We start from the raw sequence: 27,490 nt of genomic DNA, 5'->3' as shown, positions 1-27,490 counted from the left end.
GTAACATCACTAAGAAGTTTTAAAAAAGCCTCTATACTTTATTTGAAAGACAGATACTGCTGCAACCACTGACGTTGCTTCTAACTTCCCTTCATGCTGTTTCTACTTGAATGGTTCTTGAATGGATGATTGTTCTGTTTTTTCTTATAAATGTCTTGAGTTAATTATTCTGAAACCTGCTGAAAACCTGTTTTTAAATTGAGTCATGCCCGATTGTTTTTACTCTTTTCTGTTTATTGAATGAATGAATGAATGAATGAATGAATGAATGAATGAATGAATGAATGAATGAATGAATGAATGAATGAATGAATGAATGGCATCAATGTCCAATAGAGTTCTTTGAATCAATGTCTACTGAATACATAATGCATATCTATAGCTGTAAACTTCAAAATAGCCATGATTTTAAATATCAGATGTGTCCGTGTGGGACAAACCGTTTGACGTCTGCTTTTACAGGGAACTAATATCAAATAGTCTCATATGCTTTAAGGTTATTTCCTTGACTAAAAAAATTAGTCTCTTCCATATGTTTGCTCTAAATCCACACATTGCAATCTGTGTGTCAAATGTGTGTCATTTTGATGCGCTCATCAACAGTGTGTGGGCTCCTTCCTTCCACCAGCCTGATGTGGTCTCTTTCTGTCTTTCGTGCGGTGGTGGACATGTCACCGAGTCGCTGACCTGCATGTCTGCCGTCTTAGCAAGTACAGAAAGAGGCCTCGAGGGGGTCTTCACCTTGTTTTCCTCATCCCTGCTTTCCTCTGAACTGATGCCAGGACAATAGAGGGAGAGGGCCGTGTGCTTCACAGCAGCTGCGAAAGCTCAAAGCGTCTTTCAGTCCAGATTTCTGCAGCTCACCCACTTGCTGTGTTTTCTTTGAACCTACGCTTTCCTCCTTGCTGCAACTGCTCTAATGATCCGTGTCATTTCATCAATCTTTAACATGATGCATCAAATCACTGCCATTAAAAAAAACACTGACAGCTGTATAAAACCCCGTCATGAAAGTGTAAGTTACTCATCATATAGTTACTACAACAACCACGTTGGATGCATTTAGCCCTCTTTATTATTAATGTCATTGAGGTTTCCTAAATCAACGAGCCTTTGAGAAGACACGCACAATACCCCTCTAGGGAGCAGTTTATTAAATCGACGTCACTTCTTTTTCCAGTACATATATAAATATCTGATGAAATTAAACAAAGAAGTCATAAATTTCAGTTCAAATGCCTCCCAGTAAAAAAAAAAATGTTTCCATGCCCAAGTGTTGCATTTTGTTTAACCAGAGCAAGAGTCACAGTAGCAACAAACACAAAATTACTTGAAAATGGTCGATTTGCAACAAGAACACAATAATATTTAGGGTCTGATACAATCAGACCACAGGAAAAATTCATTCTCGTGCTTTTTTTTAACTCAAGCAAAAGGAAACTGAAATGCGAAGCTTTGTCCTTACTGTTTGTGTCTTTGCTGATGCATCTAAGTTGCATTCCAAAACATGTGCAAACCAAATTTGATTGATGTGTGTGATCATTTCCCAGTTGGCAAACATTTACATGCACACTCCATCATTTGTGGCCAGTTTGGATTGGCCCTGGCATGGCCCTGATTGGCTAGTTTCAGTGAGAACTGCATGAGAAAGAATTGTTTAACTGGGCACTCCAAAATACAGGGAAGATGATTAAAAACTATGTTGCCCTCATTTAACCCCCTTGTTGGCTGCAGTGATTTTAGTTTTGCATCATGGTGTTTTTATTCTGCCTGTTTCCAAAGACTTTTTTGGGGAGGCTGCACAGTGATAGTTGTGAAAGAAGCAGTAGCTTGAGCAAATACGGTTACAATAACATATCTGATGTTTTAACGAAAAGGCCACTGGGTCTATCATACGAAGTGCGTCTCAATGTCTCGTCCTCCAAAATTAATATGGAAAAATCACCACAATTGTTGCCCTGTTCTGTATCACAACTGCCTTTTTCTCAGACCACAAAGTAACGATATTTAATTGAGCAGAACTAAAAGCATCCAGACGTTTTCGGATCATCATTCACTTTTGGCACATTACATAAACATATACAGGCGTTTCCACAACTGTGAATCATCTTCAGTCAGTCAGTCAGAACGTTTTCTCCAAAAGGCTCCTGAAATCTGATGCAGGAACCACAAAGTGCCCCAGTTATCTTTGCATTTTTTTCTTGCTTGTTTTACTGAGCATTCTGCCAAACATTGGGTTTCTCCTGCTGATAAGACGGCTCCAATCGTACCTCACTCTCAGATATGAAGTGTCAAACAGCAATTGGACTGCATTTCTTTACCAAGGAATTGCAGCGAGAATACGTCTTCTTGCAGCAGATGAGTTAGGTTTGTTCTTACTTCTGAAAGTTTGATCTATAGTTGACCATAAAGTTCCTTAAACTGCACACACTAAGAAGGAAATATTAGATAAACAGACTATGAATTTAAATATGAAGATTGATATGAAAAAGGGTGATATCTTTCTGTACAGGAAATTCCTCTTTATGTAAGGAGTGTCAAATATTACCCTTCCATTTCCTGATATATTAAAGTTTACAGAGTGCATGTGTCATCTATGATGAACCACTAAAATATTCTCTGCATGTTGCACAAGCAGTGATTACAAATGGAATGAAAATGCAAGAAAAAAAAACTCTGAGAAAGACATAAATAAGCACTTCTGTTTGAGTAAAAGTGGAAGTTGTCTTATTTTCTCTTTTTATGTGTTTGGTACGAACATCTAGACTATGTTAGGTTGTCTTTATCTCACTTGATTTGTGGTTTTTCTAATTGCTTTACTCATTTCACTGTTTAGTCATAAAAACATTTTGTTTGTATAACTGACAAGATTAGTCCCCCAGACAGACAGATTTTTCTTTGTTCCAGCTAATATGTTACGTTTCCCCCAAATAAATGAAAACAAAAGTTTCAGTGTCTGTGGAATTCAGAGCTGATTTTTTAAGAACAGCTTCAACATTGTACTGGTAGTTTATGAAAATGTGATTATGCGGTTTAATGTCATGCAATCTTGATTTATCGAACATATTCTGTGCGAATTTTCAAATGAAACACAGTGAGGAAGCATAATTGTTCCAATGGAAAGCATCAAAGTCATTCCTTGTAACTAAATTGTAATAGAGAGCTTAAAGTTCTATAAAAGTATAATAGTTTTTTGCCTTTTTTTCTAATCTTTGTGTTTCTATTTTTATTTTATTTTATGTGTAAGTGGAATGTACCATGTGGGTACATTTTCACAGAGGATTTAGGGCATTCAGGGTAAAAATCTCTGCCAAACCACCTGTGCAAATCAGTGAAAGCTGGATCGCTGTGGCGGAAAGGGGAAATGCCGAAAGGTGAACAATATTTAGGCCTAAACAGAGCAGGATGAGCCTCCTCAAATAGCAACGTGTGTTCAAGCAACCACTTTTAAAGAAAAGCCTATGTAAACACACTTAAATAGATGTATTGGGCTTCTGGGTTCAAAACATGTGTTTATGTGTAGCTACACACATTTTTAAGATAATTTTTGAGCTCTACTTTAAATCCAGCAGCCTTTGAACATACATTAAAAGTTAAACCAAGTTGAACTGTGACCAATCAGGGACTCAAATTTAGAAGTGATGCATGGATAGCATCCACTTCAACTAACTTTTAACTACAAAAAAACTATAGTGCAGGACTATTTATTACCCTGGATTTTAAAAGCAGTTCAACACCACTGCTTTTTAAAAAAAAAAAAAGCAAATAGGACATCACCGATTTCACAGAATTAAAACCTAATAAATACGATAAGTTTACGAACCAGTGTATTCTGATGACAAAAACCTGGATGGTTTATTAAAAAAAATACATTTAAATACCTTTCTTTTAACAAAAATTGTTCAAACACATTGAATTGTGGTCTATGTTTTCCAATCGATTGGGCATTGATGCACACTGGTTTTTTGCAGAGACTTCTGGGAAATTTCTATGGCAATTTATTTTGGAATTGTAGATTTGGACAGCACTACAAAATGGCAAACTCACTATATAATACGCTGTGTAGTGTGTAGTAAATGAACTCCCAAGCAAAGTGCATTCAAGAACCCGTGTTTAGTGTGTTCTTGAACCCATGTTGCATACCCTGTGTGAACGTAGCCTAACATTTAGCACCTTCTTTAAATCTTAACAAAAAAAAAATCTTAAATGAAGATGACTTTTTGGTAGTTTGTTTTGAAAAATTCTTGTTTCCTTTATTTACATTTCTTGTTTGTTGTCATATGTTGTCAATGCTTATTCCCAGCTTAAAATTAGGCGACAATGTAGATATTAGCAACACACACAGAAAGTCCAAGGTGCTCCACAAAATGATAAAACATTACAGTAAGCAGCACAACTAGAATAAAATGCTCTTGGTTTCCTCTTTCCTCATGTGGTTTATTATTCTTTTCTCTGGCTAGCGTCTCTGCCAGCTTCACAACTCTCGCTCCAGCAAACCACTCGCCCTCCTGCAGGAGTTACGTTCAAGAGTCTGGGCCATGCTTTCTGCTGTGTCCCTCATCTGCCATCTGCACAGGAAGGGGGATGGAGGCTGAATGGCCATAGCCAAACTCATCACCTTCTGTGAATGATTTCCAACTTTTCACAGTTGCGCTGATGCCATCTTAAAAAAAAAAAGTCAGCGTTTGATGAAATGTTTGGCTTTCCGTGTTTTTCTTGGCCGGGTTCCTGATGAGTGTCCTGTCTTGTGCAGAGCAGTCTACCTGCTGCTTAGAGTTGGAGCACCAGAGCATTTCTTCCAATTAGTGTTTTTGTTGAAATGCTCCATTTATAAAACGTGGAAGGAGGAAAAATTCCAATCAACACGTGAGGTTTAACCCTCCTGTAGTCTGCGATCTATGACCAACACTTGCTTGCAATTATGCCGCTGATGCACAGGGGCCAGATCTGATTGGTCTGTTTGCTTTGCGCTGTCTTGGGAGACCCAACTGTAATTAAGAGAACTCTTTGACTGATAGCTTTAACAGTTCTGCCTCACTGTCAATATGCATTGTTATCATAACCACGCCATGCACATAACTTAACATTTAAAAAAATTATGAGCAATGCTGGGTGTGAGTGAGGTTTCCTACAATCGTCCAGCAACCCCCGTCACTGTCCTTCTGAGACCAGGCTGTATTTCCTGTTGGCATCCCTCCCAGAGCCTGGAGAAATCACCCTCTATCCTGCCAACCTCCTTGTTTGCCTTGCAGGCTTTCTCTGCCAACAGGCCTGCTTGGCTCATGTTCTGGCTCAGATAAACAACAAAGAATGGGTCTAACGATGCTTTCAAAGCATGAGTGATGCTTTTCTTACAATTTGTGATGGCCATGATGCTCATATTACTCAAATCTACATCAATAAATAGCTTTTTCAACTCATTTAGTGTACAGAATGAAATTTTCAAGTCTGATGTTTGTTTTTTTTGCTTATAGGTGACTGCGGTGGATGCAGACGGGGGCACCTTTGGGTCGGTAACATACTCCCTTGCCTCTGGCAGTAACATTGCCATTTCCTCTCAGTTCACTATTGGCAAAGAAACTGGCCAGATCTGCACTAATGCCGTCCTAGACAGGGATCAAGGGCCAGACAGTTTCGACTTTACTGTTATGGCGGTGGATGGGGTAAGTCATCAATATTTAAAATCATGCTTAATATGAATCCACTGAGCCACAGTTTAATCCCATAAACACAGCAGCCACGGTTTTCCTACTGACAGAGAGGAAAGAGAAACGGCATAGAAACCGATCTGAGCAGCCAAGTTAAAAAGTTTGAATTGCTCTCCATGGTAGGTAGACTTTCTCAACCATCCTGTTCACAGCCTGCCAAAAAATACTTTAAGAATAAAAGGTTCAAAATAAAAAGAAAACTACAGTGGGCATGTTAAAGCAATCAGATGGAGAAATACCTCAACTGTCAGGCAGTGATATTTTAACAAGCTGGACTGCTGCCCCCCTACTTTTTGCCACCTGGTCCAAATGAAAAGCCGGCACTGTATTCACTGCAAATGAAAACCCTATGAAAGATCTTGAAGTTGCTGCAAGCGTCCTCATCCTACACAGGTCATGGCATATTGCTCTTTCTCAAGGGAAACTATCAATCTGCACTCTTGAACAAACCTGCTGGGACCAGATTTTAAAGGCAATACATTGAAATTTTAACTGCGTTTTTACTTCCACCATTAATATGTTGTACTTGCAGTAATAACACAGCCCAAATCCTGCTTTCCGATGGGTTTTTTCTGGTCATAACTATGTGAAGGTGTTAACAAAAGAGCCTTTTGTTTCCTCTTCAGGGTGGATTAAGCTCTGAAGCCTATGTGAGGGTAGATCTGGAGGACATAAACGATAATCGACCCGCCTTCTACCCACTCGGCTATGCTGTTAACTTGAGCACACAGAGCGCCCCAGGGACGTATGTCGCCAAAGTGATGGCCTATGACCCTGACCTAGGGGAGAATGGTAGAATCACATATAAAACAGTGCCTGGAGGAGACTCCCCGTATTTTACTCTCAATAAAGACACAGGTTGGTAAAATTAATAATTGTTTTACATTAAAAACCAGAATACTAAATGACTTAAATATATTTTTGTCCTATTCTTTTTATAGGCGTCATCTCTCTGTCTCGGTCAATCTATGGTAAAGCCAACTCGGTCATTCCCATTGTCGTGTCTGCTCAAGATGGCGGCGGTCTGTTTGCCTTAGTCAATGCAAAGGTTAACATAAGCATAGTAGCAGGGCTGGTTGCACCACCTGTCTTTGAGCAAACTCAATACCACTTCACTGTATCAGAAGATGCCCTGCGGGGGACAATGGTAGGCACCGTTCAGGCAAGCAGTAAAACAGGTGGGTACAATGACAAAAATTTGGTTTTTTTGGGTTGTAATGCATTCTCTACCAGCATTTTAATGAGAAATAGGGCCCTTTTTTCTAAACACAAGAAAGTTCGAGAGCAAAAAGTTGAAATTGGATCATAAAAATTGCATGAAAAATTTAAGTAAGGGACTCCCAGTGATTTTTTTCTCATTTTTGCCTTCTTTCCCACTTTCCAGGCATTTCCAGAGACATTTCTTATGCAATCAGCTCTGGGGACCCCACTGGGTATTTCACTGTCGACCCTGACACTGGAGCTTTAAGGACCAGTCTGCCCCTTGATCATGAATCTCAAGCGTCTCTTAATCTGGACCTACAAGCTCGAAGTGGCAGTCCCCCGGTTTTCGGCCAAACCCGAGTCCACATCAATATTGCAGACGTCAATGACAACCCGCCTGTATTTTTGCCCTCATCATCAGAGTCCCTGCTGCTTCCAGAGCACACGGAAATGGGTACAGTCGTGTATCGTGTTCAAGCTGAAGATAAAGATTCTGGAGTCAACGAGGAACTAAGTTTTGATCTTTCCTTTCCAATCGGACTCCAGAAGGTCTTCAGCATAGACCGTAATAGTGGAGAAATTCGATTGGTGGGGAGCCTGTGCTACGAAACTACCCCACGTTATGACCTTCAGGTGATCGCAAAGGACAGCGGAGTACCACAGCTGAGTTCCACTCTCATGCTGGTGGTTCACATCCAAGCAGAAAACAACCAAGGACCAGTTTTTGATACCTTAAATTACTGCGTAGACCTAAAAGAAGGAACACCAATGAACACACGCTTCCTGCAAGTGAGAGCGTTAAGCAGGGACATTCCAGGCTCAGGTCTCCTGATTCCTCTGACATATCACCTGCGTCCAGATGGAGATGCTGGAGCATTTGGAATTGCATCTGACAGTGGCTGGCTGTTTGTAAAGAGCACCCTGGACAGAGAAGTGAAGGACATGTATTTGCTAACAGTGCTGGCCAGTGTAGGTCATGGACATTTAAGGAAGACAGGCAGTGCCACAGTGCGGATATCGGTGACTGATGAGAACGACAACTCACCTCGTTTCACGCAGGAGAGGATTTTCATGGCTGTCAGAGAGAACCTACCGGCAGGCACAGGATTTGGCCACGTCCTGGCCAAAGACAGAGACAGTGGTCCTAACGGACGCCTCAGTTACTCCTTCCTTCATCCCAACCGCCACTTCCAGATAAACACCCACACAGGTTAGTAGGAAAAAAATCCTGATGGTTACCGAAATTGGAAATAGCGACCTAAGTGGAGAAGAGTTCATGCCTGATCACTTTAAGTCCCACTGCGATCATCTTTTGGTTTATCCTATAAACGTTCCCACTGGTCTTTTAATAATGATTATGACGTTTTTCGTTGAAATACAAATAAAAAAGAAACACTTTATAGGACATAATTTCTGTGGAGAAACAACAATTCATTGGAAATTCCCTTCTGAAGTGTGGCCAGGACTGTTGGTGCAGAGCAAGCCCGCCCCTACCTCCCGTCATCCATCTGTTGCACTCTCTAACGCTAGCTTAAAGCCTCTCACAGTCTCAACCTTACTTCAGCAGTCCAACAAAAATGGAAAGCAATGGAGCTGTCCAGTCATACAGTTTTGAGCCAGATGCAGGCTCAAACAAGGAAAACATTTGTCTGCAAGAATCAGAATGTAGCAGAGCAGGAAGCTTATGGCTTTGTCACTCCAACAGGATTTTTTCATCTGCTACCAATTCACAACTTTTTGAGTATTCAGAAATGCAATATTAAGCCTAAATTTTATTATATATCTCCGCCATCATCAGAAAATGCCACAAGAACATGTTAACACAATTGTTATCAGATTGGGTCATTAAGAAAGATCATGGGCTATAGCTTGGTATCTGGCTCAATCTACTCCGACAGAATTTATAGATTTTTTTGCAAGTTAGAAAATTCTATGGCTGAAGTTTTTCCATTAAATAAAATGTTAATCTAACTACTTGTTAATATTTAGAAAAATACTATTAAGTCAACTTTCAAGGTTTAGAGTCTAAACCTTGAAAGAGAGGAAGAGGAAAATTTATCTCTCTAAACTTTAGAGAGATAAATTTTCCTCTTCCTCTCTGTCATAAATGAGATAAATGATGGTGACAATTGCCCTGCTTGGAGCTGGGCTCTAATTAGCCTGTCGAAGCTTCAGGTGGAGGTTCTTTCTATGCTTTGTGATCCGTTTCTGGCTGTGATTATGAATCGCTGCAGCATCTGTAAGACCCCCAAATCCTTTTCTTGATGACTGGGAGTGTGTGAAAATGTGTGGATATGAATATATGAATATGCACACCATGTGTGTCTCTTAGTTGTGTTTCATTGATCAAAGTCTGCTGGCTGTTAAGTCTCTCATTAGCATTCTATTGGACGAGTGTCCCTGCATAAACTCATCGCTGATTTCACTCTGCAGGTGAAATCAGCACAAGGATGACTCTTGACAGAGAGCAACAGTCAAGCCACCAGCTGGCGGTGGTTGTACACGACGGAGGTTCACCCTCTCGTACTGCGACAGGGACGGTCTTCATTACTGTCCTAGATGACAACGACAATGACCCCACTTTCATTCACGGCCAACCAGGGAAATCCATCATTATACAGGTATTCATTATGCAAGTCTGGGAGTAAAAATGTCCACAAAAATAAAGATCATGTTATTTTTGTAACATCTATATGTGTGTTGGTTTTTCTGAAGGTAACAGAAGGTCAGTCTCCTGGGGTTTTGTTAGGCACACTCCAAGCTAAAGACCCTGATGAAGGAGAGAATGGCACTGTCTTCTACTCTTTGTCAGGTATGTCCTCCATAAGGAGAAAATCAAGTAATATCTGTGTAATATCACTGATAATAGAATGGTGCATGAACTATAAATTGTTTGAAATTGTTTCCTTTTTAATTTTGTCTTTTGTAAAAAAAAAAAAAGAGATCACAGAGAGCTGCTTTTTATTGCCACAAAAAGTCAAACTTTTTTTTCTCATCCATCCATCCACCAATCTATCCATACACACATCCATTCATCCATCTATCCATCCGTCCATCCATCCATCCATCCATCCATCCATCCATCCATCAATCTATCCATACACACATCCATTCATCCATCCATCCATCTGTCCATCCATCCCTCCCTCCCTCCCTCCCTCCCTCCGTCCGTCCATCCATCCATCTATCCATCCATCCACTTATTTTGTCCATTGTTGACTTTTTTGTCTTCCCAAGGTCCCAGAGCAGAGCGTTTCTCTTTAAATGCAATCAACGGTGAGCTGCGTTCATCATCCCCCTTTAGCTACTCGGAAAGAGCTGAATACTCTCTGATGGTGACAGCTACTGACAGAGGACTGCCCCCTCGCAGCGCCTCCTGCTCCCTCGCCATTCAGGTCAGACTCCCACTGGAGTGCAGCCAGCATAAACACATTTACTATACACCTATTTAATATCAAAGAATAGACTTAGGGCTCAGAGGATCCATGTCTCTGGGCCCCTCAGACTAGCTGCCGACATATCAGCCTCACTTCTGACAAGGTACCCTCCCATTCCCTCTCCTTTTTTCCCTTGTGAATTTTTAAAAGGGAAATTTTTATCTGACATAGAAAAGTGGGTCTGAATCAAATACTCCCAGCTGGCTTATGATGAGGGCCAGCTGCAGACTGCTCTGATCAGGGTCATACTTGATGACTTCAGTACTTTTTATACAGTAGCCTTCATACAGGCTTTACTTGGATTCAACATAAAAAAGTATGCCTCTGATGGTGATTAAAGTTAATATTTAATATAAAACAGATATAAATACAGTCAAAAACTTCTGAAGGGAATTCAGATTTATAGGATTAAGGCAAATAAAACTGGCACATAAACAGCCCCTGCAAGTGCTTGTTCAATTCCTCTGCCTTCTACACCCACAAAAAAGAAAGTCATAATGATAACTTAATTGGATTTACTATTGTAGTGTTGTTCTTGCTTGCTGACGCACTTATGTAATTTCCCTTTAATCATGTCTAATCATCTCAATAATAGGATTGGAATATATCAATTTATTTTTGGAGCACTTCTTTTCATTCTAATGTGAAAGCAATTACAGATTGTCAACAACCTTTTTTTGAGCCCTATTTTGCTATAAAAGTCAACTCATGTTCCAAAGCAGTAATTTTACTGAAAACTCAATCAGATTTCAGACTTTTCCTCCTTTTCTTCCTGCTTCAAATGTGTTGTATTTAATGCAATGCTACATATTCTTGAGAATCCTAAATCCTTTTCAAAGGAAGTGTACACTGTGAAATATACGGTGTGCCTACCGTTTCATAAAAGCCCATTCCCCATTTTGTCTTCCTATAATGTTCCTTTTATCGTCCATTGTTTTCCTGGCATCAACAAGACTGTCAGTTTTAGTGTGATTAATGTTGGGAGTCTTGTTATTTAAGCCTATCAAAGCCTTTTGTAACAGGTTTCATTTACTGCAGTGAACACATGCAGCACAAATGAGACAAGAAAGCAAAAATGTTTGTTGGTTTCCATGATTTAAAAAAATGCTAAATTTAAAAACTATAAATTCAGGTTGTCACCAGATATTTAATAAACAGCAGATTTTTCTCTGTATTGCAGGTTCTTAGCATCAACAGACCTCAAACACAGACCAAGTTTCATTCAATATCTTTCAACTCTGTGGAGGACACAAGTCCAGGCTCTATTATTGGCTCTGTTTGCCTTCATGACAGAGGAGGCTTGGAGGAGGGCAAGGTGACCTACACAGTCGTGGGAGGTACAGACAGAGATGGGACTTTTGTTTTGGACCGTCTAACTGGTGATGTCTACTTAGCTCATCCTCTCGACTATGAGCAGGAGGTTCGCTACAACCTTGAAATTGAGGTGGATGACTTTTCCCTGGTCCCTCCCAGAAGTAGCTTGGTCCACTTGGACATTATCATTGAGGACAACAATGACCACACTCCTGAGTTTGCAGAGGATCCTATCACCATTGTGATATCTGAGAACATGGACCCTGGGTCCTCCGTTTATACTTTCCAGGCTACAGACAGAGATGGCAGCGGGGCAAATAGTGCAATAAAATATTCTATTCTCCACCAATCTCCAAGCACCCCTGGCCTTTTGACCCTTGACCCTGTCACTGGTATTCTTTCTTTGGGTCATAAGCTGGACTATGAAACCACTTCCACATTGATTCTGGTTGTAAAGGCAACCGACTCTGCTGTTGATGTGAGCCAGAGGCGCTGGAGTTCTGTGACAGCCAGCGTGTATGTAACCGACGAAAACGACAACCTGCCGGTCTTCATGTCCCCCACAGCCGTTAGTGTGATGGAGGACCAGACAATGGGCTTTGTGGTGCTTTTCGTCATTGCCAGAGATGCAGACCAAGGGGAGAATGGAAGAGTGACGTACAGAATCCAGTCAGGCAACACAAGAGGGACATTCAGCCTCAACTCTAATACAGGTAAGTCAAGCAGCACAGTCTCTTTAACGCGGTTCACCTTTTAAAGTCTCACCGTTTCACGGATTTGATTTTAGTGCTATTTTGCCATACTTTTTTTGTGAACAGTTCATTGTGTTCTGTGTCCAGTACAGAAGGAGTCTAGCTCAAAAAAATGAAAAAACAAATCATCAGTCGCCAACAGATTTTTGGTTTCATTCTAAAATACTTAACTTATAATTTCTATGTAGGTTTGAACTTTGCGAGTTTAAACAAGGGAAAAAAGTGTGAAAATCTTAATTTCTGTCAGAGAAAAGTGTATAAAGTGTGTAGTGAGGGTTTTACAGCCTTTAAAATACTATAATATCTGAAAAGAATGAAGATGACTTTGTGGATATTTTCTATTGTGGGAACAACAAGCATAGTAGCAGTAACACAGATTTCTCCTTCCTTCGCTCCACTAATGATTTATTTTTCAGACCAACAGCACACAGAAAGCTTGAAGCACAACAGCTTTCAAAAAACCATTGCCCTATGGCACAGACTGGTCTGCAGGGGTTTCTTCTCAACTCTGCATAGACCCAGCAGAGGGGGTTCCCCAAAGATTTGACCAAAAATTTGATACCATATCTCAAAAACCTCAGATTTTGGAAAAGGGAAAAAGTCAAAACGATGTACAGTATTAAAAAAAATGTCCTTGTTTTCCTGCCAAAATAAAACACAAAATGAATTTTTAGGTAATAAAACTATCTTTTTTACAGTTCTCTGGATCGTTAAAGATAATCACGAATCATCGTTTCTGAGAATTTTAGTTTCTTGCAACAAAAACCATAATTAGTCCAATTGTAGAAAATATGCTGATCAACATTTGGGATTTATGCACGAATTGTGTTTTGCCCACTGACAAGCCTGGAAGGAAAAGGTGTGGGAAATGTTAAGATTTCTTTTTGTCCCCTAATTTAACAAGTTTTTTTTCTTTGTGCTGCATATTCTTCCTTATGTTTGAAGTAAGGAGTGTTAAGGCTAAATATTTGCAACATGCAATGAATATGAGGCTATTATGTGAGGTATCGACAACGTGTGCATTGTGAGAAATGAACGGCACTGTGGAAGCCTGAACTGTCCAATGTGAACCTTCTGTGAAGTACGTTAATTCTGATAATTCCCACTTTGAGGGCCATTATCCTGCTTATACCGTGGTCACTTACAAATTAAACATTCAATCAGTTTTTGGTACTTTATTCTTATTTTTTTCGTTTTGGATTGCTTTTTTTCACTAAAAGCGGACTATTTGTTACGTGGTGCGGCACTTCTTACCGCTCGTTTTTGTCCAGATGATGAAACAAAAGTTTGTTTTAAAGAAGCCAGCGCAGTGATATAGAACATTTAAGCTATGTGACCGGAACTTCTTTGCATTATAACTTTTTAATGCACACCCAGCAGCCAGTCAGGATCTAGTATTCACCCGGATCATGGTATTAGCTATGTTTACACCGGGCAAGTGTTCAGGAATGCATTGAACATGGGCTTTTGAATGGACATTTAGCATATGGTGGTCAGACTGTACTGTCAATACCTGATATTAGCGCATCTACTCATAGTTGGAAGAGGTTTGGAATGTCGCAAGTCTTGTGAATCTTGTGCAGCCAGGCTTTTTCTTTCACAGCTCCATTCCGACTTATAAAAGACTTGTCACATAATTGCAGACGGGCACAAACTGCTATAACTAATTTCTCCTTCATTATCAATATTTAAGCGGTCAGTCATTCTGTAACTTAAAAAGAACACCATCTATACATCAAAGTTAAACTATTTGACTTTAAACCTGCGTTCAATGGCTGAGCCTTTTGTACATAGAGCCCGAAAATGGACTTAAAAGCTTGCATAATGATGTGTGAATGCAAGTTTTGAACGAAGAAGCCCAAAACGCAAAATTTTGTTGGTCACTTAAAGGCGTGTTGCTGAGGTTGGTGTAAAGGTAGCATAATAGTTAAGGGTTTTGGCAACGTTTGATGGGTAGCCTAAAACAACTGTTGTTATGGATTAAAATCATATTTCTCAGGTTTAACTAGTCTACCTACTCGTGGGTACACAACATTCACTTCACCTTTTATGACTTATCTGTCTCAGTTGGATGCTAGACAGTGCAGTGTGCCAAATATCGTGCACACACACTCCTGCATGCAATAGAATCTGCAAGCACACGAGCACACACAACAACCTATCATCTGTTACTGTGGATCTATTCCCATGAAAGACCAAAGAACCTCCTGCTCAGGCTTCTGGTAATCATTAGAGAAGGGATCAGTTGCACATGCTTGTGTGTGTGTGTAGGTGTGTGTGTGTGTGATTATATGCATGTCTGTAAGTGTGTTTATGTATAAGCAGACACGAGCACACTCATGTATTTGTGAGCTTGCATTAGCCTGTCACCTAGTCAACACTGACCTTTGGCTGCTTGATCCTGTGGGTTATGTTATGGTGTCTGAGACACGTGCTGACGTTTGCTCGCTTTCCCTTTATTTCCCCCAACAGGACAAAGCAGCCAGCTCAGAGTCCGTCATGCATGTCACTTCTTTTTCTCCACAGAACTCATCTTGAAGTGTTTTCAACCACATTGGTTTCTTGTTAGAATGACAGAGTTAATTCACTGTGCACCTGGTCTGCTCCTGTTTTGGGGTCAGAGGCAGAAGACCTGCTAAGACGTCCATTTCATTACCTACAATAGAGTGAACAGTCAAGCCATTGTAAGGCATGTATATGGTCACAGTTCATTGTTGTCAGGTTATGTTAGAAATGTGGTCAGTAGACTTATAAAAACGTTCTCCGTGCAGAAAAAAACCAACGTTCAGAGATAAACTCATTAAGATCTGATCACGGCTTCAAAGCATCAGACAAGATTTGCGTGTTATCTGAGCAACCTCTGCCGTCCCTCAGCTTGTGGTCCAAAGGGCTGGCGCCACAGTCCCATGCATGCTTTAGATGTTGCAAATAAAACCCTCCAAAACAAAAATATTTTCCAATATGTCCTTGTCTGTTCTTTCTTAATACCCATATGTTGACCATGGACATAGCAGGATCATAGAAGGATCAGTTTAAGGTGAAAAACATCCAAGCTTTAAACTTTTACCAGATTAAAGCTTAAGGGCAAGTTATGTCAGTTTTAGAAGGACACGAAAAAGCATGTACAAAGAAGTTAAAAGCAAAACAGAGCGGGCCATCCCTTACTTTAACAGTTGCATTTCATTTTGGAGCATGAAACTGAAATTGAATCAATGTAAGTTCTGCTCTCTAAGGGCACGGTTATAAAAAGGCTGGAGTGCCTTTAATTCCTACAGAGCACGGAAGGCCTGGCTGTTGCGTGTCAAGAGTATGTGTTTACTGCTTCTCTCTCAATGACTGCGGCGTTCTTCAGTGGAAAATCTCGTAAACTGTGGCCACACCATTTAAACTGCTGCTGCAGTGGTGGTGGTTGCGCTCAGGTAGGGAAGGCCGTACGGGTGGAGGGTGTTAGCATTGATTTGGTCCTCACACGGAAACGTTTTGCACACTCTGGAAACGCCTTGGAGACACTTTGTAGTTTTTTTTGTGTTCAGATCGTTTACAACATTTAATTTCTGACTCATTTCTACACAGGCTCCCTTTCCATTTCCAAGCCTCTGGACCGTGAGGAGCAGGATGTCTTCAACCTCACCATAGTCGCTGAGGATCATGGGATACCCCAACACTCGTCCAGTCAACTGCTGCGCATCCACGTGATTGATGTAAATGATGAGACCCCATTGTTTGAAGAGGCCCAGTACGAAGCCCAAATCTCTGAGAATCAGCCTGCAGGAACAACTGTGTTGACGGTGTCTGCCTCGGACTCGGATCAAGGTTAAGACGAAATGCCATCTCAGTTTTGTAATAAACATTTTTCCTGTCAATTTTTTTTTTAATTGTGCATAATTTCATTTTAAATCTATACCTATACTTGTGTTCTCTCAAATATAAAGAAAATAGTCCGACAGTTTGCTTGCAGGAAAGCTTTATTTGGACTCAGCTAAAATTGGGTTTTACCTTTTTTCGCTGTTCCTGTATGCAGCACACGTCTGTCGATGCTGTGACATCATCAGTGTGCGACTTAGTAGTTCTTAACAGAATTAACCCAAAACAATACGATAAAGCCAAACTATTATCTGTCAGGCAAGGGATAAAGATCGTTTTTATAAAAAGTGGACTAATTCGCTGTGCAATGTGTTGTCATTGTAACAGCTGCAGAGCCCGGACTAAACTGCACTGCTGCAACAGAGGAAAGTGGTATCTAAGTATCATGATAAGTTAAACAAAGCATCATTTTAGAGGGGAAATGTACCACATTTTTTTTTAATTGTTTATTTACGGAGCCCGTGTCCTGACATTAAAAAAGTAAAATTTATCTTGTTCCCACAAGATAATATTCCGTTCCGTCGAATTAATTAATTTATGCGAACAGCAAGTATCAGGTTCCAAATGAACTAATTGGATTAATTACAGGCCAAAATTAATTAATTGTTCAAAAATGAACTACATGACAGCACTAAATTTTCAATTCCTTTATGATCTATATTTTTGTTGAATTAGTCCTCACCAGACGTGACTTTATCAGTGTTTTTAATGGAGGCTTCTCAGGAGGGAGGGTTCAGGAAAACAACGAGGATGCATTCCTCTTGACTTATTCAGAATCAAATAAACCCCAATGGTTATAAACTTTCTACTGAAAAGCAATTAGTAAGGTAAACAGGTGAGATTGCCAGACTTCCTACCTGTAAGAGTTCTGGCAATCTGGCATCATGACACTCTGCCACATACTTCAACAGCACATTTCAGGACAAACAAAAAATGTTTTCAGCTATTCAAAGGGAAATGTTTTTCATTCATTGTTTTGATCATTCGCCGTCAATATGAACTTGTTTTAATTGGAGGATTTGTGGATTTTCTTGTCTTTTTTCAGGAATAAATGGGCAAATAACATATGGTGGTATTTCACATGGAGCTTTCAGCATCAACTCAGTCACTGGTGTCATAACGACAACCAAATCTTTGGACAGAGAGTCTCAGGACTGCTATACTGTGACAGGTTGCTCATCATTTTATTGTGGGACTGTAATAAACCTTAGGAAAACATAATGTATTTTAATGAAATTGCACGTTGACAGTATGCATGGAATTCATGTTTTTTTTATTTATTTATATGACAGTATATGCAAAAGATGGAGGCCTCCCACCAAACTATGCTAAAGCGACTGTAAAGATCAAGGTGGTGGATGTGAACGACAATGCCCCCATCTTTGGTCGTCTCTACTACAATGTTGAGGTCCCTGAAAACCAAGAAGCTCTACCTCTGTTCACCCTCAGAGCCACAGATCCGGATGCAGGGAGCAGTGGGGAAATAAACTACCGAATTGCTGGTGAAATGTCTTTATAGTTATTTTCCACTTATTTCGATGTTTTGGTTTGTGACTTTTTTTACTCAAAGTAAACATTTTTCATTCCTCCACTGGCAGCTGGAGATCCATCTGGAGATTTCCACCTTGACAGACACTCAGGTGTTCTGTCCACTTCAAGGCCTCTGGACCGTGAGAAGACAGCTGGATACTCTCTTACGATCGTGGCGCAGGACCAAGGTCGCCCTTCCCTGAGCAGCACCTCCACTGTAAAGGTTGCAGTGTTGGACATCAATGACAACAGCCCACAGTTTCAGAGCAATAGCTACACCGCAGATATTTCCGAAGGTGTTCCCATTGGTTCTTTGGTTTTAGAGGTGAAAGCCAGAGATGCAGACTTCGGTCCCAACAGCCAGGTGATGTACTTTCTGAGCCGAGGCTCCAAGAGCATGTTTGTCATTGATGAGAACACAGGCCGCATTATCACAGCAGCACCTCTAGACAGAGAGAGGACAGCCTCCTACACCTTTGAGGTGTGTGCTACGGACTCCTCCCCTGCAGACCCACGCAACTCCACCGCTCAAGTGACCATCTACATTCAGGATGTGAATGACAATGCCCCCTTCTTCATTCAAGACCCACTTATTGTGAACATCTCTGTGAGCAACCTGTCTACTCGTCGAGTGTTGGCCACAATGAAGGCGGAGGACAAAGACTTTGGGGCAAACGGATCAGTTTTTTATCGTTTTGCCATCCCTGTTAGGGGTTTCACCATCAACTCTTTAACAGGAGACATACAGGCCACAGAAAAGCCTCAGACCTTGACCCAAAGCCAAAGGACTTTGATAGTTCAGGCTATGGACCAAGGAAAACCAGCTCAGTCTTCTTTGGGAGTAGTTATCATTTATATCAGGGAGCAGAGTTACCAGGGGATTCGCTTCTCCCGTGTGGCCAGAGATGTCAGTCTTCAAGAAAATGCTGTAAAAGGTTTGATTCACATAAGTCGTTTTTCACTGGATTGTTTATGTTTGCTTAATGTAAAAATACTGAAATGTTTGTTTGGTTTTCTTCTGAAGGCACAGTAGTAACAAAAATTCAAGCCCAGTATCCTGATGGCTCCAAAACTGGAATCAGCCACAGCATCTTCAGTGGAAACAGAATGGATGCTTTTGGAATAAACCCTGTCACTGGTAAGAACTCAAATTAAATCAGACAGGGAACCTGTCAGACTTACAGTGCAATAAAGACTTGATTGTGTGTGTGTTTTTTTTTTTTAATTAGGTGAAATATGGGTCCAGAAATCTGAGGGGCTTGACTTTGAAGAGACCCCCAGACTCCGCCTAGTGGTGAAAGCTGAGACTGCGTCCTCCAGCTCCTACATGGCTGTCAACCTAATTCTGCAGGACGTTAATGACAACTTGCCACGTTTCCAGCTCCAGAACTATGTGGCGTTCATTAGAGAGGCTCAAAGTCATGATTTCCCCATCATTCAGGTGCAGTAGCTCATCCCTCGCATGTTTGTTATAACTGGCTGTTGTTTAAGTCTGATTTCATGGAATTAAAAGGAAACACTTCAAACTTGAAAAAAAGTTAACAGATTGGTACAGCCCTAAGGAGAAATGACTCTGTCAAGCTCCATGTAATCCCAGAGTCCCAAATGAGGGCTGAACACTCTATATTAATTTTTTATGAACTCTTGACATCCAAGTTCAATATTGCTCACTAGTTCGTGTTTCACTGAAACAGCTGTTGCTCATATTTCTGTGTTTTTGTTTCCATAATGTGGTGGTAATTTCCACAGATTGCGGCAAATGACCTGGACCAGGGTCAAAATGGTCAGGTGACTTACTCCATCAGGTCATCATCTCAGAGCAACTTATTTAAAATAGATCCGCTGACTGGCAGCATCTCCACAGCAGCTATAATGGACAGAGAGATCTGGACCCAAACAAAGTGAGTTTTCCTGCTGACTCTGTTTGCTTTGCTAAGTCTGCTTTTCTTTTCTTTTTTATCAAAAAAGACGATCAAGTAATCTGGCTTTCAGGTTTCTTTTTATAGACCCACCCTGATCATCTTTTGATCTATTGTAAAAGCATTACCACAGCATTTTTAGTTATGCAATTTATGGCAAAAAATAAAATAAAAACCTTGTTTTTTTAGGACATTTTCTAGGCAGAGCAGCAGTATTTTATTAGTTGTGGGTGGGACCTTTGGTCTGGAGTAAGCCTTCCCCCACTTATCTTTTTCATTACCACTAGCTTACAGTCCCTCAGAACCCCAACCTAACATTAGCGGTGCAGCAAAAATGACAAGCAACATTGGAGCTATCCATTCGTACAGTTTTAAGCCAGATTCCAGACGAGGAAAACGAAGATGTACATGGATCTACTGTAGTTGTCTGCAAGTGGATGCATAAGTGCGGAGCGGAGCAGGGAGGTTGTGACCTGCCGTTGTAGGTTCCACGTCACACCTACAAGCTTTTTAAATGGCATGTTTCTTCTCCTGATTTACAATCATTTTATTTTAGATATTTGATTAAAATATTTAAGCATATAATAAAGCATGGTTAAGCATATTCAGAAATGTAATTTTAAGCTTAAGTTTCTTTTTATATGTCCTCCATCGTAGGAGAAATGGCACAAGAACATGTTAAAATGACCAAAAGCAATTTTCATTGGAGTGGGTTTTCAAGCAAAATTTGGACTTATAAGAATACTTTTTGAAATGCTAAAAGAAATAGAAACAAAAGTTAAAATTTTATCTATGCAGGATAGTTCAAATGTTAACGGTTAAAATTGTTAAAAATGTGTTCTGTAAATACAATGGACTGGAATTCATTTTTTTGCATTATTGCAGACCATTTCTATATTTGCTGTATGCCTTCGGTTTATTATTAATAAAATCTTGTTAAAAAAACAACAAGTAGTTGGGAATAAAACATTATGCTACAAAGTTCAAACTAAGGTCAGATTTTGATTTTCCTTTTGTGGCACGAGGCTTGTTGTTACGGCAACAGACAGAGGGACCCCGCGGCTCGCTGGCTCTGCTACTCTCACTGTGATCATCGTGGATCTCAATGACAACCGTCCCATGATTCCTCTGCCTCGGGAGATCAGAGTTCCTGAGGGTAAGCTTTGCAGTGGAAGTCAATTCAGTGTTCTGACTCTATAGCCTCACATCACACTCCCTGGAAACTCACCCAGAAGGGCTCAGTGAGGAAAATCTGACCTTTTTATAAAACAAGTTATTGCCAGTACCTCTCTCTTCATTTCCTGTCTCTTAAGTAAGGGTCCAATGCAGGATATTTCTTCCTTTTTTTCTTCTTCTATAAATACCATTCTTTGCTTCATTTAAATTGCAACCTGAATCTCAGTTTTTATTTTCTTCTTTTACCTTTCTTCTTTACTACACCTACAGATACTCTGCTTGGCACAGTCATCACCCAAGTAACCGGAAATGATGTGGACTCGGGACCTCCTCTTTCCTACACACTACACCTGGATGGAAGCAGCCAGGACATGTTTGGGATCCACCACTTTGGAGGAGGGGTGTCTTTAACGGGACAATTGGACTACGAAGAAAGAACGTGGTACACTCTGACGGTCCGCACGTCCGACTCTACACATCAAAGTGAAGCAAACCTCACTGTGCTGGTGGATGATGTCAATGATAACGCCCCCTCCTTCACTCATGATTTATACCAGGTGACAATACTTTTACACCTGTGTCATTAGATCACACATTATTTTTTACAAGTGTTTGCAAGTAGTAGTCTTGATATTAGCTGCAGGGTGGTGTATAACATTTTTGCTTCAGTGTAGATTTTCTGGTTTTCGGTCTCAGCTGTGTTTGGTTGTGTCTGAAACAGCTTACGTGCCTCAGAGTCAAATTATTTGTCATTTTGTGATGGACAAAGTGTACCATACTTTCCAAGATAACAGCTGGAGAATGTCCCAGTGACTCAGAACAGAGAGAATCTTTTTGGTACAGGAAATGGTCTTGTACATTTACACACCCCGTCTCTTTTCAGGTTACCGTAGTAGAGCATCTTCCGGCAGGGAGTGCAATCATCACTGTTACAGCCACTGACCGAGACTCTGGCAACAATGGAAAGATAACATACAGAGTGATGTCAACGACCAAAGGCATTTTCTACATTGATCCTAGCAACGGTAATTTTGCATTTATAATAAATCCTCACCCAAAAGTCCCACCTTCGATTTTTGTCTAGGTTGTTGGTATGTTTAAAAAAACAAATTTTAATCACTTTATTAAGTTGAAGTAACTGAAATGTAGATTTTACATTGTTAGCTTAGGAAGTTTTAATTATTATTAGCGTTTCCAATAACAAACATTTTGTGTTCGTGCTCAGCCTATTTCCCATTTCTCATTGTCTTTCCCCATCAGTTAGGGGGTGGAAGGTGTGAAAGGGGTGGGGGATGGGTTGTTTGTAGGTATTTATTTTGTTTTGTTTTAATTTAAGCACTTTTTTTTGTGCTTTTATAGGAAAAGTGCTATATAAATAAAGTTTGATTTGATTTGAGATGCATGATTGAAAATACTGATTGTTCTTAAGCTACATACACACCAAGCATGTGATCCGTGTTTTAAGAACGCACTGTACACAGGTTCTTGAATGTGCTTTTAGCATACAGTGTTCACACAGGTGTGTCACTACCTGGTACATGCAATAGTACTGGGTAGCGACAGTCAGGTGTGAACATCATAGGCTAAAAGCATATTCAAAAACCTGCGTTCAGTGTGTTTTTGAACGTGCATTACATGCCTGGAGTGTACGTAGCATCAAGATGATCTGCAGTTTATGCTTGAACCTACATTCAAGATGAAAAAAAGAAATAGCAGGTGCATTAATCATTATTTCATTAATTCAGTATTGAAACTGAACAGATGTTTTGGTTTCTACAGGCACCCTCTTTACAGGGCAAAATACAGAATTTGATTATGAGCATCCCTCCATACTGGTGGTTGTTGAGGCACAGGACCAGGGTTTTCCACCTCTGTCGTCTACTACCACAGTCCAGATTCAAGTGTCCGATGTCAACGACAATGCCCCAATCTTTAAGCAGTCAAAGTACACTGCCACAGTGTCTGAAGACGGCCTTCTCGGATCCACTGTTCTGACCTTAGACCCAGTAGATGGAGACCTGTTTAGGGACAACTGCGGTTTTGATTTTGCCATTGCAAGTGGAAACCTTGGTAATGCATTCCAGATTGAGAGCAGCGTGCACTTCCTAGAGGGACGTGGCTTCCAGACAGTTGGCAGCCTGATCCTCGTGGAGAAGCTGGACTTTGAAGCACTGCCAAGTTATAACCTTACCGTTGTGGTGTCTGATCGTGGAATCCCTCAGCACAGTTCCAGCGTGTCTGTCCTAATAAGTGTTAAAGATGCCAATGATAACCCTCCAGCTTTCAGCCGCACCGATTACACTGTTGTGCTGAGTGAGGGCACTGCAGCTGGGACAGAGATCTTGCATTTATCTGCCAGTGATCCAGACTCTGCACCCAATGGAGAGGTGCAATACTTTATAAGCTCAGGAGACGAGACACATCTTTTCCAGATGGACAGTTGGACTGGAGCATTGAGGTTGCAAAGACCTTTAGACAGCAAGACACAGCTGTCCCACACCATTGTTGTCCAGGCTGTTGATGGACAGGGACATTATGCTTTGGCCCCAGTCCATATTGAAGTGAAGGATATCAATGACCACAAGCCCTTCTTTCCTCTTCAGCACATTACTGCAAGCATCAAGGAGAACCAGCCCGAAAATTCTTTAGTTACCATCCTTCATGCTATTGACCAGGACAGAGGTGCTTTTGGGATGCTGACATATCACATGTTAGATTCCCCTAAAGAAGGGGTAGAGGGCATTCTCATTAATCAAACATCAGGAGAGGTACGGACTCGATCTGCATTTGACTTCGAGAAGAAGAACTCCTTCCATTTTGTGGCCATAGCTGTGGACCCTGGCAACTATTCTGCAACTGTGACAGTCCAGGTTTACATTACAGGAGAAGATGAATACGATCCAGTCTTCACTTCCTCTGAGTTGTTGTTTGAAGTCCCAGAAGGAGCTAAAAAAGGTCAGGTCATTGGAACAGTTCAAGCCAGAGATGAGGATGAAGGGGTCGATGGCATTGTCCTGTATTCATTATCAGAATCTTCGCCTTACTTTGAAGTCAATAGCTCAACTGGAACAATCTCCTTAAAGACGGACAGCAACACCAGACACGTGAGTCGCTCCAAAAGGGAGGCACGTCTTATGACACTGGATGTGACCGCTCACAGCCCTCTGCGGACTTCTCGCACAGCGGTGGCCAAAGTCACTATAGATGTTAGTCATACCACATTTGGTTTCAGCACAGACATGAACATGCTGCTCGTCAGTGTCATTGCGGTTTCTCTTGGGACCATAATTATGCTAATACTAACTGCTGTGGTACTGTTTTTTGTTAAACTAAGGCGCCATAAAAGAGAGCAAAACACACATAAACAAACCTCAAAGCCTGGCACCCTGCTGCATAATCTTGAGGAGACCAAACTGGCAGCAAATGAAATGATTTACCATCAGGCTCTTCCTGGATATGCAGCTGATCAGACCAGCAGTAGCGGAGGTCCGTACACTCGTGGGGGATCCCTTGACCCTTCCCACTCCAGTGGCCGTGGCTCTGCAGAGGCCGCAGAGGATGACGAGATCAGGATGATTAATGAATATCCCAGAGTGTCGAGTATCTCCTCCTCCATGCAGGAGCGCATTTCTGCCAGAGGTCCAGACTCTGGAATCCAGCAAGATTCTGATCAGCTATCAGATGTATCCTGTGAGCCCCCCATGGATTGGTTCAAAGGTAAAAAATCAGGTGGTCTGAATGGGAGTTTATTATCTGGTCAGGTGCCGGTTTACAGGGATGAAGGAGGTGGGTATGTGGGTGTGGGTAGAGGACTCAGCATCTCCCACTCCAAGAACTATGCTTTCCCTGAGGATGGGAAGCCCGCTGTGGATGGCTGCCTCACAGCCATCGTGGCCAGTGATGAGGAGCTAAGGGGCAGCTATAACTGGGACTATCTGCTCAACTGGTGCCCCCAGTTCCAACCCTTAGCTAATGTTTTTACTGAAATAGCCCATTTAAAGGATGAAACCGCTCCTCATCCTCGCAGACCTTTTCATCAAAAAGCAAAAGGAGAGTCGAGGATCGATCCGCCTCCTCTCATAACATCTGTGGCCCATCCTGGGGCTAAAACTGTACCTCCAAAACCTGCCAAATCCAGGACTTTTTCACATTTGGCCTCGTTACGAAGATCTCCAATCAGCGTTGAGGGATCCATCTCCTCCATTGCGATGTCTCCTAGTTTCTCCCCTTCTCTTTCACCTTTGGCGGCACGTTCCCCTGCAGTTACACCTTTCAATGTTTCCCAGGGTCCCTCTGCCTGCATGATAAGCACAAGTGAACACAACTTGGAAAACAGTGAGGAGGCAGAGTTGAGGATTTGAACTCATACCAGTGGAAAAAAATGAAGTCACTGCTGTCTCATACCTGCTCTACTGTATGACCACAGGGTCTAACTTGAATTGACTGTTTCTCAAGAGATCAAGCACACACTGTTACACTAGGGAATCAATTAAGCTGTGGTACTTTTTGATGAAAACCTTCATAAATATAGGCAAAAAATATGGACTATGCCTTTATTTGTGAGCAAAACCTTTCGCTAATGTACATTGGTGTTCATTTGCACATTCATGTTGACTGTGTCAAATTTTTGTACAAAACTATCATTTATTTTTTTACGCTTTCATGTGGTTTCTGACAAAAACTTTTCATCTAAGTGTTAAAGAGTTGCAAGAACCACAGAGTATATTTCTATATCTGTATATTTGTAGCTTGTACTGTATACTTTGTACTGTAAGTTTGTGGTATCTCTTGTACTCCTAACTTTGTGGTCTAAAACAGAAACTCCTCATGAAGATTTTATGAATTTTCATCATTTTTTTATAGAAAATAAGTGTATATATTTCCAGAAGAGAAATCAGTGCAAATCAAAAACTGCATCGGAATGTTGTGTGATATTTCTTTCTAATTTAAGTGTTGAGCTGAATGTGAAAAGCTAGGAGTTCTCGTTCTCGCCTGCATCGTTTGAAATGGTGCCATGGAAAAAAAACAGACCTGAACCCCCGCTGATCCTGTGCACCCAGCCAGCTTGGCTTTAACATTTCACAACAAGCCTTACAGCTTTTTATGTTGCAAGTTGAGGAACACGCAATAGCTAATATAACCCCTTTTTTTTTGTTTTTGTTGCACACCCCACACATTGATTTTATTATTTTTATTCACTCGTTTGTACTAAAATTTGCAGGAGGCTTAAAAATCCTAATTCAGATAGCTTTAGTGTTTTGTACTTATGAGCATAACTTGATGATGTCACTTTAGGTCTACAATTCTACTTTTACTGAAATTATACTAAGCATATTTAGCTTAAAAGAGACATTCTTCTTAATGTTAAATGCCATTATTGGGGAATGTTTTGTGATTTTACAGAGATGCCTACATCCATAAGTGTTCATGATTATAAATGTGTGGGTTTTCTTGCAGCCTTTACAAAACATATTACATCACCCAGTGCCCTTTTTAACACTTGGCATTTCCATGAAGACATTTTTTAGAAGCAGAAAGGTAAAGGGTGTTTATATAGACCATAGCAAAGCATATATGATTATCTGTTCAATAAAATTAGTATCTTCTTGCTTTTGTTGATTTCTATTCAACAGGTGTCTAAAAAATGAGCTGCCACTTGCCTTTTCAAGCTCGTCAATGCTGCAGATAATCTGCAGATGATCCCGCATATCATTAAACCTTTGTCCAGAAAAATGTTTTGAGAAAAAAGTGCCTGATTAAAGTGCTTATGATCACATTGTTGCCTCTGTTTTGTCCTCACAGACACGACAAGAGTCATACTCCACAGATTTCAGCTACGATTCCATCTGAATTTCCCTTTTGTTGAGTTTGAGTTAAAAATAAAGAAAAAAAGGTCAAACATCATTTTTTGTAAGTTCGTGAAGTAACGGCAAAGAAATAAAAAAATTCAAAAGAATGAGGCGTGGGGGAAAAAAAGGGTCAGAACAGTCCACCTCAGAATTGTGTCAGTCTTAAAGCATTCTAGACAGTATTTTATTTTAATGACAGCTATCAAGTGTAATTTAGACCTCGGTATGATGTAAAAAAAAAAAAAATCCCACGAGTAAGTCATTTGCAATAATGGCTATGCAGATGCCTAAGAAATGTAGTGATTGCCATTACAAAAGTTCCTCTTCATGACTTAAAAAATTAGAAAAGAAAGAAAGTTTAGTTTACCTAGGCAGGGGCGGAGCTAGAACATTTTATATGGAGAGGCTGGAGGGGGTCAGAAGACCATTGAAGGGTGAGAAATGAGAATAGCAGAGTTGCTTCAAAAGCTTTTATTGATGGTTTCTTAATCTTAGTCAATGATGATACCCCTATCATCAGGGGATTGACTGCCCATGGATCTCAGTAAATGCTCAAATATTGAACTGTAAGTCTTTCCTTTATAAGCAAGTAGATCATATACACTTATCCATTATTGTTAGTTATTAAGCAAATATCATGTATAAGTATCATGTATCATGTACATAAGTGTTTTTTTAATCTAAAAGTAATGCAAAAATTTTCCTGCGGCCACACTTTTTACGTTTTGCCTCACATAA

At 40.6% G+C, this 27,490-nt stretch overlaps 1 protein-coding gene across 1 annotated transcript in view; it reads left to right on the top strand.

Annotated features, from left to right (window-relative positions):
• The window catches only part of LOC101175097 (protocadherin-16), a 96,941-nt gene extending 70,262 nt beyond the window's left edge, over positions 1–26,679 (top strand). Inside the window, exons 3-21 of the mRNA XM_023961582.2 lie at positions 5,475–5,663; positions 6,335–6,566; positions 6,650–6,886; positions 7,093–8,121; positions 9,345–9,532; positions 9,627–9,723; positions 10,149–10,306; positions 11,529–12,375; positions 15,988–16,227; positions 17,324–17,449; positions 17,571–17,780; positions 17,877–18,743; positions 18,833–18,946; positions 19,038–19,249; positions 19,558–19,709; positions 20,753–20,883; positions 21,174–21,460; positions 21,787–21,928; positions 22,683–26,679. Coding sequence (XP_023817350.1) covers positions 5,475–5,663; positions 6,335–6,566; positions 6,650–6,886; positions 7,093–8,121; positions 9,345–9,532; positions 9,627–9,723; positions 10,149–10,306; positions 11,529–12,375; positions 15,988–16,227; positions 17,324–17,449; positions 17,571–17,780; positions 17,877–18,743; positions 18,833–18,946; positions 19,038–19,249; positions 19,558–19,709; positions 20,753–20,883; positions 21,174–21,460; positions 21,787–21,928; positions 22,683–25,264 — 8,040 coding nt within the window. The 3' untranslated portion in view covers positions 25,265–26,679. The remainder of the gene's footprint in view (positions 1–5,474; positions 5,664–6,334; positions 6,567–6,649; positions 6,887–7,092; positions 8,122–9,344; positions 9,533–9,626; positions 9,724–10,148; positions 10,307–11,528; positions 12,376–15,987; positions 16,228–17,323; positions 17,450–17,570; positions 17,781–17,876; positions 18,744–18,832; positions 18,947–19,037; positions 19,250–19,557; positions 19,710–20,752; positions 20,884–21,173; positions 21,461–21,786; positions 21,929–22,682) is intronic.
• Positions 26,680–27,490: the final 811 nt, after the last annotated feature.

This window comes from Oryzias latipes, chromosome 13 (assembly GCF_053564925.1).
Source record: "Oryzias latipes strain Hd-rR chromosome 13, Olatipes_Hd-rR_3.1".
Classification (NCBI taxonomy): Eukaryota; Metazoa; Chordata; class Actinopteri; order Beloniformes; family Adrianichthyidae; genus Oryzias; species Oryzias latipes.
This window is presented reverse-complemented; position numbering and strand designations above follow the sequence as displayed.